At 40.6% G+C, this 14,209-nt stretch overlaps 1 protein-coding gene across 6 annotated transcripts; it reads right to left on the bottom strand.

The window, feature by feature from the left end:
• Positions 1-7,299: 7,299 nt before the first annotated feature.
• Positions 7,300-14,043, bottom strand: LOC110537743 (uncharacterized). Of its 6 annotated transcripts, none has more exons than XM_036942061.2 (4): positions 13,457-14,043; positions 11,150-11,431; positions 10,971-11,058; positions 7,300-10,790 (listed from the first exon to the last, which is right to left on the bottom strand). In XM_036942061.2, exons 2-4 carry the CDS (start codon positions 11,387-11,389, stop codon positions 9,343-9,345), a joined length of 1,776 nt encoding a protein of 591 aa, XP_036797956.2. In that variant the 5' UTR covers positions 11,390-11,431; positions 13,457-14,043; the 3' UTR covers positions 7,300-9,342. The 6 variants fall into 6 exon arrangements, with proteins under 6 accessions (XP_036797956.2, XP_090048610.1, XP_036797974.2 ...); XM_090192484.1 differs by having other exon boundaries at positions 10,971-11,083; positions 13,457-13,501; XM_036942079.2 differs by having other exon boundaries at positions 10,915-11,058; positions 13,457-13,501.
• Positions 14,044-14,209: the final 166 nt, after the last annotated feature.

The raw sequence follows: 14,209 nt of genomic DNA, 5'->3' as shown, positions 1-14,209 counted from the left end.
GGCCTGGCGGGTGTGGATGTCTAGCTGTCGTGGTGTATGGAACATGCAGCTACAGTGGGGACAGGCAGAGAGGTGGGCCTGGCGGGTGTGGATGTCTAGCTGTCGTGGTGTATGGAACATGCAGCTACAGTGGGGACAGGCAGAGAGGTGGGCCTGGCGGGTGTGGATGTCTAGCTGTCGTGGTGTATGGAACATGCAGCTACAGTGGGGACAGCTGTGTGTGGGGCCGTACACTCTTTTACTCTTTGAGACTTGGCTTCTCAACATGGCCAGGTACTGCTTCTGGTGTTTGGTCTTGATGTGGTTCTCCAGGAAGTAACAGTCAGTAAAAGAGATGGTGCAGTGTGGACAAGGAAAGAACTGAGGAGACAAGACTGAGGAAGGACAGAGATGGGTGGGAGGAACGAAGGTAAAGAAGGGTATGATGAGAGGGGAGAAAGGGAACAGACAATGGGAAATGTAATTTCTTTCGTAAAAAAAACCCTTGCTGACATTTAGTTCACCTTCAGTAATTTAATCCTGTGAGACACAAGGATCTGTTTTTGCAACACCTAAAAAAATCCTCTAATTCAGAAAGTTTCTTGTCTTCTTTTTTTCTACATAGTCACTGCATCTTGGAGATGACAGTATACAACAACGTTTTTAAGAGATACATCTGGGTGGTCCCGAGCGATTCACCGAAATGTGAAAACAAAAAAACAACAACAACTAAATGACCAACATCAGTTCAATTATTCTAATTCAATTATTGTTTTTAAAATATGAGCTCAATGCACAGATTGCAGTTTCTCTAGAGATGAATCAGATCAAGCCCAAACTGTGCAATTAGTATGGAGTTGTAGTTTCCAAATAGTCTACATAGTTTTGCAGAGAAAACATGGTAATTAACTACAATGACCATAATCCATTGCATGCCAACTTGTCCGGTACTTTTCTTCTACGCCTGCTACGTAAAAGAGAGAAGAATGCACAATCGAGAAGGATGGAGAGCAGTTGCTTCGAGAGGTTTCTTTACATGAACAGTGTCTCTCAGAAGAGTCTTAACCACCACTTTATGGATTAGAAAGATGAAGAAAACAGTATGCATTAACCAACAGTCTAAACACTCTTGTCTAGTTATTAACTATCACATGTTTGGAAAGACTACTAACTCTTCTTATCTTAGACAATCTTGTTAGCATCACTAGAGGACTCCATGATATTTCACTACACTGGGTCGGTTGGTTGGATGCAGTTTGATGTTGCTTGACATGCTTCTTCAGCAAGAAAAGTTTGGAACGGTCACCTATTTCCTTCTGCTCAAAGTTTCTTGGTTCATTTTTTAATTTGGATGGAATTCAAAGTAACCCCATTCATTTTGAACTGTTTAGTCCTCTTGGTTATGTTAACTTTTTCCAGGTGTGTTCTCATAGAAGCTTTTCTTAGGTCTCTCTTGTCACAATGTGTGCTTTTTGTCCTATATTATCAATCTACACACAATACCCCATAATGACTAAGCAAAAACAGGTTTTTAGACATTTTTGCAAATATATTACAAATAAAAAACGGAAATATCACATTTACAGAAGTATTCAAACCCTTTGCGATGAGAGGCAAAATTTAGCTCATGTGCATCCTGTTTCCATTGATCATCCTTGAAATGCTTCTACAACTTGATTGGAGTTCACCTGTGGTAAATTCAATTGATGGTACATGATTTGGGAAGGTCAGTACAGGTGCATCAAAGCTGGGACAGAGAATGAAAAATAGCTTCTCTCAAGGCCATCAGACTGTTAAACAGCCATCACTAACTGCCTACATACAGACTTGATTATTAATGCCACTTTAATAATGATTAAGGGTTGGGGAATTTTTTTTTTTTACCTTTATTTAACTAGGCAAGTCAGTTAAGAACAAATTCTTATTTACAATGACGGCCTAGGAACAGTGGCACAGTGCCTGTTCAGGAGCAGAACGACAGATTTGTACCTTGTCAGCTCGGGGGTTTGAACTTGCAACCTTCCGGTTACTAGTCCAACGCTCTAACCACTAGGCTACCCCTATTCAGAGGTGGAAACTTTTTGTGGGAATTAACAGGAATATATGGGAATTAACGGAAATATAAGTAAATTAATATTAATACCATTTCAATGTAGATGTTTTTTGCATTGGATATATTTACCATATCATATGGAGACAGGAACATAAACCTTTTACCTTATAAGCAGACAGAATTGCAAATGATAAATCATTCCAATAGAAAAAAAAAGAAAAAAAAATGTTACGAATTGAACTTTAATTTAATTACAGACTGTGATATGGCCATTTCTTGAGAAACTCCTCCCCCTCCAGAAGACTGTCAAACATGATGACAACACCACCCCAACGGGTGTTGCTGGGCAGCTTCAATGTGGTGCTCTTATTCTTCTCACTTTGCTTGGTGAGGTAGATTGCTGCTGTAACTTGATGACCCTACACATACCTAACCATTTCCTTGGCTCTTTTGTAGAGTGTATCCATTGTTTTCAGTAACACAATGTCCTTGAGGAGCAGATTCAATACATGAGCAGCATAGCCACTGGGTGTAATGTGAGGGTAGGACTCCTCCACTTTAGAAAAAGCGGCCTTCATGTTTGCAGCATTGTCTGTTACCAGCGCAAATACCTTCTTTGGTCCAAGGTCATTGATGACTGCCTTCAGCGGCAGGGTAACCTAGTGGTTAGAGAGTTGGACTAGTTACCGAAAGGTTGCAAGTTCAAATCCCCGAGCTGACAAGGTACAAATCTGTCGTTCTGCCCCTGAACAGGCAGTTAACCCACTGTTCCTAGGCCGTCATTGAAAATAAGAATTTGTTCTTAACTGACTTGCCTAGAAGGTAAAATAAATAAAACATCTGCAATGTAGAGACTAGTGTGTCTGTTGTCCCTTGTGTCTGTGCTCTTGTAGAATACTGGTTGAGGGGTGGAGATGATATAGCTAATTATTCCTTGCCACGTACATTCAACCACCCATCAGAGATGATTGCTACACAGTCTGCTTTGTCTATGATTTGCTTGACCTTCACCTGAACTCTGGTTGGAGGGGTGTATGCTGGGCGAAGTACATTTAGAAATCTCTTCCAATACACATTGCCTGTGAGCATCAGAGGTGAACCAGTTGTATACACAGCTTGAACAAGACATTCAACAGCATCTCTCTGACCACGTTCCTCCATTGAGTAAAAAAACTTGATTCCAGGAGGACCATGAGCTGTTGCTATTGATAAGGTGTCTGAGTTATCATTTTCACCTCTACTAGAAGTAGAGGGACTTTGGTCAGAGGTTGCTTGTTGTGAGCGCTGAGGGAACTTTATGCACTTGGCCAGATGATTCTGCATCTTTGATGCATTATTCACATATGATTTGTCACAGTATTTACAAATGTACACAGCTTTTCCTTCTACATTAGCTGCAGTGAAATGTCTCCACACATCAGATAGTGCCCGTGGCATTTTCCTGTAAAGATGAGAAAAAAAATAATAAAAAAATACAATTCCATGTACAGATAAATAGTGAAGCAGTTAGATTAAACAACCCACACGTTAACAAGTTAGAAATATGAACACACTTTGCTGTAGGCTACTATTTACTAGTTATTAACAAAAAAATAATGTATATCATATCAAATATATTCACCCCACCTAGTATTGTAATCAAAACTTACCAGAAAGCATGTAGTCCTTGGCTCAGACAGTGTAGTAGTGTGGGCTCAATAGCATCTCATTAGTGTGCAATATCTTGAGGATCAGCTGTACATGTGATGGGAGAGTGCACTGCACATGTGATGGAAGAACACACTGTGCATGCAGAGGGTTGTCATTCCATTGAATTGGGGATAGATTAACCAAAATATGCCACAAGACCTAGAATTGCCTTATGTGTTTCCCACAAAAAAAAAGGTTCACAGTTATAAGCTAACTTTTTTGATGAATTTAAGCAAAATTCCCCAAATTCCTGGGCTTAACTTCACATGGAAAATTTCTGGAAAGTTTCCGACCCTTTGCAACCCTAATAATGATGTTTACATATCTTGCACTACTCATCCCAGATGTACAGTTGAAGTCGGAAGTTTACATACACCTTAGCAAAATACATTTAAACTCTGTTTTTCACAATTACTGACAATTAATCCTAGTAAAAAGTTCCTGTCTTAGGTCAGTTAGGATCACCACTTTATATTAAGGATGTTAAATGTCAGAATAATAGTAGAGAATGATTTATTTCAGCTTTTATTTCTTTCATCACATTCAAAGGGGGTCAGAAGTTTACAAAAATGAATACACTCTCTCCTTATTATACAGAACATATTTTACATAGATAAAACCACATACCTGCATCCAAAAGGAAATAAAACATTTGTAGAGCACATCTGTTCTGAGAATCGTCGCCTCTTTCTACAACAGATGCACAATAGGAGGGATTGGGATGATTCGAGGACCTAGCCATCGTTCACACATACAATAGCCTGCTAATACCTTAGCTAGCTATTAACCACATGTTGATTTCAGAATATTGACATCATCCTAAAAAGTACAATTACAAGTGCATCTTAACAATACCACCCACTTATGAGTAACCTCTGAATATACATCATTATTCATGAACAAAACACTGTGTGTATGACTTTGTACTTTAAAAGAATCAAACTTTTCTGAAGACACAAAAAGCGTGCCTACCTCTCATAGTGCAAAACGTACACTCCCCTTCTCCCAGGATGCAGGCTTGCATAACAAATCAACACAACATATTGATTATATGAACCTGGTGAAATTCACATAGTACTTTAACAACTGTTACAGTAGCATTGCCTTTAAATTGTTTAACTTGGGTCAAACGTTTCGGGTAGCCTTCTACACGCTTCCCACAATAAGTTGGGTGAATGTTGGCCCATTCCCCCTGAAAGAGCTGGTGTAACGGAGTCAGTCAGGTTTGTAGGCCTCCTTGCTCGCACACGCTTTTTCAGTTCTGCCCACAAATGTTTTATGGGATTGAGGTCAGGGCTTTGTTGTCCTTAAGCCATTTTGCCACTTTGGAAGTATGCTTGGGGTCATGGTCTATTTGGAAGACCCATTTGCGACCAAGCTTTAACTTCCTGACTGAGGTCTTGAAATGTTGCTTCAATATATCCACATAAATTTCCTACCTCATGATGCCATCTATTTTGTGAAGTGCACCAGTCCCTCCTGCAGCAAAGCACCCCCACAACATGATTCTGCCACCCCGTGCTTCACGGTTGGGATGGTGTTCTTCGGCTTGCAAGCTTCCCTCTTTATCCTCCAAACATAACGATGGTCATTATGCCCAAACAGTTCTATTTTTGTTTCATCAGACCAGAGGACATTTCTCCAGAAAGTATGATCTTTGTCCCCATGTGCAGTTGCAAACCGTAGTGTTTTTTTTTATGGCGGTTTTGGAGCAGTGGCTTCTTCCGTACTGAGCGGCCTTTCAGGTTATGTCGATATGGGACCTGTTTTACTGTGGATATAGATATTTTTGTACCTGTTTCCTCCAGCATCTTCACAAGGTCCTTTGCTGTTTTTCGGCGATTGATTTGCACTTTGCGCACCAAAGTACGTTCATCTCTAGGAGACAGAACGCGTCTCCTTCCTAAGCGGTATGACGGCTGCGTGATCCCATGTTGTTTATACTTGCATACTATTGTTTTTACAGATGAACGTGGTACCTTCAGGTGTTTGGAAATTGCTCCCAAGGATGAACCAGACTTGTGGAGGCCTACATATTTTTCCATGATGTCAAGAAAAGAGGCACTCAGTTTGAAGGTAGGCCTTGAAATAGTTCCACAGCTACACCTCAAATTATGTCAATTAGCCTATCAGAAGCTTCTAAAGCCATGACATAATTTTCTGGAATTTTCCAAACTGTTTAAAGACACAGTCAACTTAGTGTATGTGAACTTCTGACCCACTGGAATTGTGATACAGTGAATTTATAAGTGAAATAATCTGTAAACAATTGTTGGAAAAATTACTTGTCATGCTCAAAGTAATGTCCTAATCTACTTGCCAAAACGATAGTTTGTTAACAAGAAAATTGTGGAGTGGTTGAAAAAACGAGTTTATGACTCCAACCTAAGTCTACGCCGGTTGGTCATGGCCCATCCACATATATATTTTTAAACATATTCTTATTCCATCCCTTTAGTTAGATTTGTGTGTATTAGGTAGTTGTGGAATTGTTAGATTACTTGTTAGATATTACTACACTGTTGGAACTAGAAGCACAAGAATTTTGCTCCACTCGCAATATCTGCTAACCATGTGTATGTGACCAATAAAATTTTATTTTATTTATATAAGGTTCCACAGTTGACAGCGCATGTCAGAGCAAAAACCAAGCCCTGATGTGGAAGGAATTGTCCGTAGTTCCGACAGGATTGTATCAAGGCACAGATCTGGGTAAGGGTACCAAAAAATGTCTGCAGCGACCCTAAGCACACAGCCAAGACAACGCCCAGGAGTGGTTTTGCGACAAGTCTTTGAATGTCCTTGAGTGGCCCAGCCGGAACCCGGACTTGAACCCGACCTAACATATCTGGAGACCTAAAAATAGCTGTGCAACGATGCGCCCCAAACAACCGGACACAGCTTGAAACCACTTGAGAGGATCTGCAGAGAAGAATGGGAGAAATTCCCCAAATACAGGTGTGCCAAGCTTGTAGCGTCATACCCAAGAAGACTGAAGGCTGTAATCGCTGCCAAAGATGCTTCAACAAAGTATTGAGTAAAGGGTCTGAATACATATGTATATGTGATTACATTTTCTCTCTTTGCAAACATTTCTAAAAACCTTTTTTACTTTGTGGTTATGGGGTAGTGTTTAAATTGAGGAAAAACTATTTCAGACATTTTATAAGGCTGTAAAGTAAATGTGGAAAAAGTGAATGAGTCCAAATACTTTCCTGAATGCACTGTATATACATACAAACACACAGAGAAAGAATACTACATGCTTGTCAACCATGTATAAATGTTTGGTAATGTAATAAAAATCACAACCAGTGCAGAGTTCGAGTAGCGCAGTGGTCTAAGGCACTGCATCTCAGGGCAAGAGATGCATCACTACAGACCCTGGTTCGATCCCAGGCTGTATCAAACCAGCCGTGAGCGGGAGTCCCATAGGGCGGCGTACAATTGGCCAGCATTGTCCGGGTTAGGGGAGAGTTTGGCCGTCAATGTAAAATAAGAATTTGTTCTTTACTGACTTGTCTAGTTAAAAGGTTAAATAATCAAAGATCACAACAAAAAAGCAATACAGGCTTCTGGACTGAAACAAATGTGGTCTCTATGTAATTAACTTTAATTAAATGGCATGTTTATAACAATAGTATCAGAGTTACCTTTACATAAATTATCCTTTTGTTCCAAATCAAGGAATATACTACAAACACAAAGCAAAGAAAACTGACGATCTTTCAGAATTTATTATCGCCTACTGATCATCAGGACAATCAGTCATGAAACCATCTGAGCAAATTAAAAAAATGAAATAAACTGGTGTTTATAACCTCTTAGACATAAGGTCCCTTGTTTGGGTGGTTCTGGTACCGGTTCCGACCCTGCGTAATGTAGGATGTGAAATCTAACACCACTTGAAGCTGGGATGTCCCTTCTACCATTTCAATCACTCTTCCAACTGTCCAACTCCTGGCTGAACCCTATATCACAGCTACTGACAAAGCACATGCCTGCAATCCTTACATCATAGCGCAGTAGGAGAGTGGTTTCATTACAGTAGCACATTCAGAGATGGATTTATAGCCAATAATCTAAAACAATTAATAGATTTTAAACAAAAAAGATTAACATGGAGAGTTCCTAACGAGTTCATGAAGGCAATCTAGAGCGCTGTGAAATTTCCACAGCGATGGGGGCAAACACTTTGATCAAGAGAAACCTGTAGAAAATATGCACGCTCTTTAACACTAAACATACAAATATGATATTTACAGTTATGAGGTGAACTCGTCATTTTATAATTTATTTATGCTATATTTAGAAAGCACATAAGTCATTTCAAGCATTATTCATACAATTTTGTTGAAAAGGAAATCCATAACATATTTGTACTGCGTACTTGAGCCCTCAAAATTGACCTCAGCCATTTAACTTCAATTTTTTGACCAGAAGTGAGATTACCTTTCTTTGAGTATGCAACATTACTAGTTATCATTTATGGCCCTCATGATAACTACTTGTAGGGATTATGTAGCTTACATTGAACTGGTTAAACATCCATAAAACAAAAGAGCAATAATATTAACAAAAGAGCTCCAAAAGTATTGGGGCAGTGAATTATGTTTTGTTCTTTTGGCTCTGTACCTCCAGACTTTGAAATGATACAATGATTATTAGGTTAAAGTGTAGACAGTCAGCTTTAATTTGTATTTTTATCCATATGAACAGTTTAGAAATTACACTTTTTGAAAAGGGGGGGGGGGGGGGACTGAAAGAATTGGTACAAATTCCGTGTGGTAAAAGTAGTCAAAAGTGTAGTATTTGGTCCCATTGTCCTAGCACATATGGATTACAACAAGGTTGTTACTCTACAAACTTGTTGGATGCTACAATGATTACGGATAGTCGTGAATAATAAGTGAGAAAGCTAGAGTACAGACACACAAGTATCATGCCCAAGACATGCTAACATCTTACCATTACAATAACAGGGGAGGTTAGCATTTTGAGGGGGTATGATATTTATGCTTCTAACTTTCACTCATTAATCACAATTCATTCAGTTTTATCCGTAATCATGGTAGCCACTAAAATAGAAGAAAACATACACTATTCTAATTTATAATAAAAGTGACAATACATTATTTACCATGAATTTCTATTGAGCACAAAATACTCTGACACACAACCAAAACAAACAGCAAACGCATCCAGTCAAGCTTAATGTAAGCATTGCATGCTGGGAATATGGGACCAAACCATTTAACCATTCCCTTAAATGGGGGGGAATATGTACAAAAAATCCTGTTCTTTCTAAGCGGTTCACCCGATATGGATGAAAATACCCTCAAATTAAAGCGGAGTCTGAACTTTAACCTCAGTCGTTGTATAATTTCAAATCCAAAGTGCTGCAGGAGAAACAAAACGTGTCACTGTCCCAATACATGGAGCTCACTGTGACCCAACTGGAGGATTGTTAGAACATTGCAGCGTTATCATAAACATGGGGCAAAATTTAGTTAGAATTTGATGTCACACATCGATCACTGACAAAAGAGATCAGACTCCCCTCCATTTAATTCATAAGAGTAACAGTTTCATAAAAGGTGTTATGTTAATATACATCATTATCATTTAGGTTTATGACGTCTAAGCAGGTGTTTGGAGAGGTTGGACTTGCGAGCAAAGCTGAGAAAGCAGTGGGGGCAGGAATAACGTTTCCCCTTGTGGATTTTCATGTGGCCGTTCACATGACTCTGTTCATAAAAGCTCTTCCCACACTCTTGGCAGGAGTATGGCTTTACGTCACGGTGAGTGTGGGTCCTCATGTGCAGGGTCAGAGAAGCAGAGCAGATAAAGCGTTTGTGGCATTCAGAACATTCAAATGGCCTCTCCCCAGTGTGGAGGCGCTTGTGTTTGGTTAGATCTCCAGACTGAGTGAAGCTTTTACCGCACTCGGTACAGGTGTATGGTTTCTCACCTGTGTGAGTGCGCTGGTGGTTCTTCAGGTGGTCGAGTCGGGCAAACTGCTTGTCACACACTGTGCAATGGTAAGGCCTCTCACCAGTGTGTGAGCGCAGGTGTATGTTCAGCACCCCAATCCTTATGAATTTCTGCCCACAAACCCCACAATGGTAGTTTTTCTGGTTGCTGTGGATCTTCAGATGAGTCTTCAGATAACCTTTGTCAGCAAAGTCTTTACCACAGACAGTACATTTGAAAGGTCTCTCCCCGGAGTGTGTACGCAGGTGAAGCTTCAGACTCTCCCTGTATGCAAACTTCCTGTCGCATTGGGAGCAGGAGTACATCCTCTCACCAGAGTGAACAGTCATGTGCTTCCTGAGGAGCGACTTCTGCTTGAAAGCCTTCCCACAGTCCTGACATTTGAATGGCTTGACCCCATTGTGTATTAACAAGTGATAACGGTAAGCGCTGGTATCTGAGAAGCGCTTGCCACACTCCTTGCAGACAAAAGGCTTTTCTCCAGTGTGGATGCGCATGTGAGTGTTCAGGCTCGTAGGAGTAGTGAGGATCTTGCCACAATCTAAGCATTGGAAGCCGACTTCCTTAATGACCATCTGTTTAGCGTCCTTCGGTTTATTGCCCTCTGGTTCGTGACACCGGTGAGGCCCCAGGCCCCAGCAATTCTCAAAGCTCTTCTCACAGTCTGCGCAACTGATGTGTCCATTGGTGAGAACAACAGCCATTTTGTGCAAACTCTTGCAGTGCTTCAGCAGGCTGCCCAGGTACTTGAATCTGCGGGAGCACTGTGGGCAGGTGTGGAATTTCTCCTGTACCCTGTGGGGACGGCCAGTTCTCCGGGGAGGGGCAGGTTTCTGGGGACGGGCAGAGGGGTGGGCCTGGCGGGTGTGGATGTCTAGCTGTCGTGGTGTATGGAACATGCAGCTACAGTGGGCACAGCTGTGTGTGGGGCCGTACACTCTTTTACTCTTTGAGACTTGGCTTCTCAACATGGCCAGGTACTGCTTCTGGTGTTTGGTCTTGATGTGGTTCTCCAGGAAGTAACAGTCAGTAAAGGAGATGGTGCAGTGTGGACAAGGAAAGAACTGAGGAGAACCTGAGAGTGAGGGATAGAGGGAGAAGAGATGGGTATGATAAGAGGGGAGAAAAAAAATGGCAAATGTAATTTCTCATTCAATAGTCCTTGCCAATATTAATATGAATGTTCCAGTAACCATCACCCATTTAAACTGCACTGTTGGGAGTAGACTGGAGTATGTTAAACAGTATGTCCTGCCTCCATGGTTGTCTTCATCCTTCCTGACATCCGTCACCTCCTTCACCAAACACACTTTAATGTCTCTCAGAAGTGTCTTAACCACCACCTTATGGATTAGAAAGATACAGAAACTACAAGTATGCATTAACAATCTTGCCATAATACTAGGCACATTAGAAAACACTAATCCTACTTACCTCAGCCAACCTGGTTAGCACTACCACAGGATCCTTGTGGAGTGTACTAGAATCTGAATGAGGATTTGAACTGGTGCTCTTTGAGAGTGCTTGGGTACAATCTGGTTCATCTCTGCCGGTGGAGTCATCACCTGACTGTGGGTCATGTTCTGTTTGTGTTATACCCAGGTTTCCATGGCGTTTAGTCCCCATGGTTTTTTTGTGCAGTGGCGTAGTTTTTGAACGTTGTTTGATCTTCATCTTGTTGACTAAAGTGCCTCTAATATCCTCCTTACTGACATTCTGAGTGAAAAGAGAATTAGTTTCAGGCTGATGCTCATGAACAAAGATGAGCTAGACTAGGTCAGGAAACGCAAGGAAAACTCTTTTCATGGCACTTCGACATTTGTGTGACTTTTTCGTAGCAGGTTAGGAGACTGTGGTTAAGGTTAGGAAAAATATCTCCTTACCTGCTATGAAAATCACTGTATCGAAGTGCCATGAAAAGAGTATCCAGGACCAAAACAGCCTATACACACACAGAAACACTGCAGACTTAGGCCGCTAGGCAATGATGATTACACACAATGGCACAGGCATTTATTTTATTAAATCACTACATAATAGGCCATTAGAGACAGGATTCTATTTGAGCAAGGCATCTACATTGAACAAAAATATAAAGGCAAAAAAGTGTTGGGCCTATGTTTCATGAGCTAAAATAAAAGATCACATTTTCCATGTGTACAAAACGCTCATTTCCCAAAAAGAAATTGCACAAATGTTTGATTACATTTAGAAGACACTCTTATCCAGAGCGACTTAGTCATGAGTGCATACATTTCAGTTTTTTTTCTCCGTACTGGTCCCCTGTGGGAATTGAGCCCACAACCCTGGTGTTGAAAGCAACCTGCTCAACCAACAGACACATGGGACCATACACATGATCATTACACAGGTGCACCTTGTGCTGGGGACAATAAAAGGCCACTAAAAGGTGCAGTTTTGTCATACAACAATGCCACAGCTGTCTCAAGTTGAGGGAGTGTGATATTGGTTTCAACTGTACCGGGCAGATGGCAGGCAGACAGCGGTTTGCCGATGTCAACGTGCCCCATGGTGGCGGTGGGGTTATGGCATGGGCAGACATAAGCTACAGACAATCACAACTTCATTTTATCTTTGGCAATTTGAATGCAGAGAGATACCATGACAAGATCCTGGGGCACGTTGTAGTGCCATTCATACACCACATTCACCTCATGTTTCTGCACGGCCCCATGACATAAGGATCTGTACACAATTCCTAGAAGCTGAAAATGTCCCAGTTCTTCCATATCCTGAATACTCACCAGACATGTCACCCAATGAGCCTGTTTTGGGATGATCTGGATCGTTGTATATGACAGTTTGTTCCAGTTCCAGCCAATATCCAGCAACGTCACACAGCCATTGAAGACGAGTGGGACAACATTCCACAGGCCACAATCAACAGTCTGATCAACTATACGAAGGTGGTGTGTAGCACTGGTTCTGATACACCTTTTTTGTATGTATCTGACCAGACAAAGATCTGTATTCCCAGTCAAGCAAAAGTCGATTAGAGCCCAATTAATTTATTTCAATTGACCGATTTCCTTATAACTCAGTCAAATCTTCGAAATGGTTGCATGTTCAGTGCATTTTCTTAATACACACAGCTTTGCATAGTTAATTGTTTAATTCCAGCGTTCACTTCCAGCATTTTAATCAATTCTTAATTTCCTGAATTAACGTCTTATCAATTACACACTAAGGTTTATTTTGCCATATAATGCCGATTAAAATGTTCTGTAGTTATTACGACCGTTTTTACTGACGATAAAAACGCCAGTAAGTCATCACTGAATAATTTAAACTCAACAAATCAAAACATTAAAGTGTTTAACTTGAATTGTTTACCTAGTGTAAACAACTCATTTAGACCTGGCGTTTATTTGAAACAGGCGTATATTTGCTGACATGTGTGCCGTTGCTTAGTTATTAAAGAGAGACAGGCAGCTATTTCAAACGGCGTTTAATTGAAGTTACGGTTAAAGCTGTCTAGAATCTAGCTAGAAGATGGAATTTTTTGTTGAAAACGGCGAGTTAGCTACAAAAACACATCACGTGGCGTGGTTTTGGTGAAACTTGGATAAACCAAATTACGCAGCTTCCTACTTAGCTTATTTAGCTACAATTGACAACGGTCACCCACCTAACGTTCGACTTTGTTATAAAGATATCAACGATGTGAGTAAACATTTGTTTCCTACACAAAACATTCACGGGCAAAACAACTTCACTTACCTTCTTCGATTCAAACCAAACACAGTGACCGGAAGAACTCTGTTTGCACTTCCTCGGCGTGGGTGTAGATTGACCAATCAGGTAATCATGTAGAAAGATTGTCTGATTGATGAGGATTTTAAAAGAGACACTCGAAGAAAAGTGTGGGTACCTACTGACCTGAAAACAATGAGCCAATATATTCTAAATCTGACCCGTAACCTAAATGTAACCAATTCTGAAATTAAATAACCTATCGGTTTGCACTGCAGGCTAGCAGTGTCCATTATAGGGTGCGTTCGTATTGCACTCTGGAGGGCGTATCTAAATTCAGAATATTTGTTTATTTTTTTGTTAAATTTAACCCTTTTTACTTGCCCTAGCAGAGCTGGTTATGCGGTTTTCATGTCATCCAGAGCGTTGGTGACTGTAACTGTGCTGCTGGCAACAACTGAATTAAGCTTTTTTTTTTGCCGTTGTTTGCTGACACCGGCCCTATTCAACCGGTGTTGAGCGTCCGTAAATTCATCAGTTATAGAGCGAATTTTCGAACGCCTTTATAAAAAAGAAAAAAATAAGCCTATAGTCGTCTCCCACTGATGACGTACAGGATAAAATGGTCTTCAACCAAAGAATTTGCCGCTTATTGTTTGTAATCTATGTATGCTTGTGTTCCCTCATGTGCTTTATGTATTGATTTGTTAATAAAAAATACAATTTTAAAATAAAATCAAACAAATAATTTGACGCTATTTAAATGACGTGTCGAAATGA

The sequence above is a fragment of the Oncorhynchus mykiss genome, chromosome 2 (assembly GCF_057628025.1).
Source record: "Oncorhynchus mykiss isolate SJ-2025 chromosome 2, ASM5762802v1, whole genome shotgun sequence".
Classification (NCBI taxonomy): Eukaryota; Metazoa; Chordata; class Actinopteri; order Salmoniformes; family Salmonidae; genus Oncorhynchus; species Oncorhynchus mykiss.
Note: the sequence above shows the minus strand (reverse complement) of the source record. Positions and strands in the feature narration are given on the sequence as shown.

What these genes read in the sequence shown, in the direction of transcription:
- LOC110537743 (XM_090192487.1), bottom strand. Translation starts at nt 12,278, where the DNA reads ATGTCTGCCCATGCCATAACCCCACCGCCACCATGGGGCACGTTGACA. An exon ending in GTCTGCCTGCCATCTGCCCG is followed by an intron (nt 11,432 to 12,197) that starts GTACAGTTGAAA and finishes CTTTTCACTCAG; the next exon opens with AATGTCAGTAAGGAGGATAT. An exon ending in GGATGAAGACAACCATGGAG is followed by an intron (nt 10,791 to 10,970) that starts GCAGGACATACT and finishes CCTCACTCTCAG; the next exon opens with GTTCTCCTCAGTTCTTTCCT.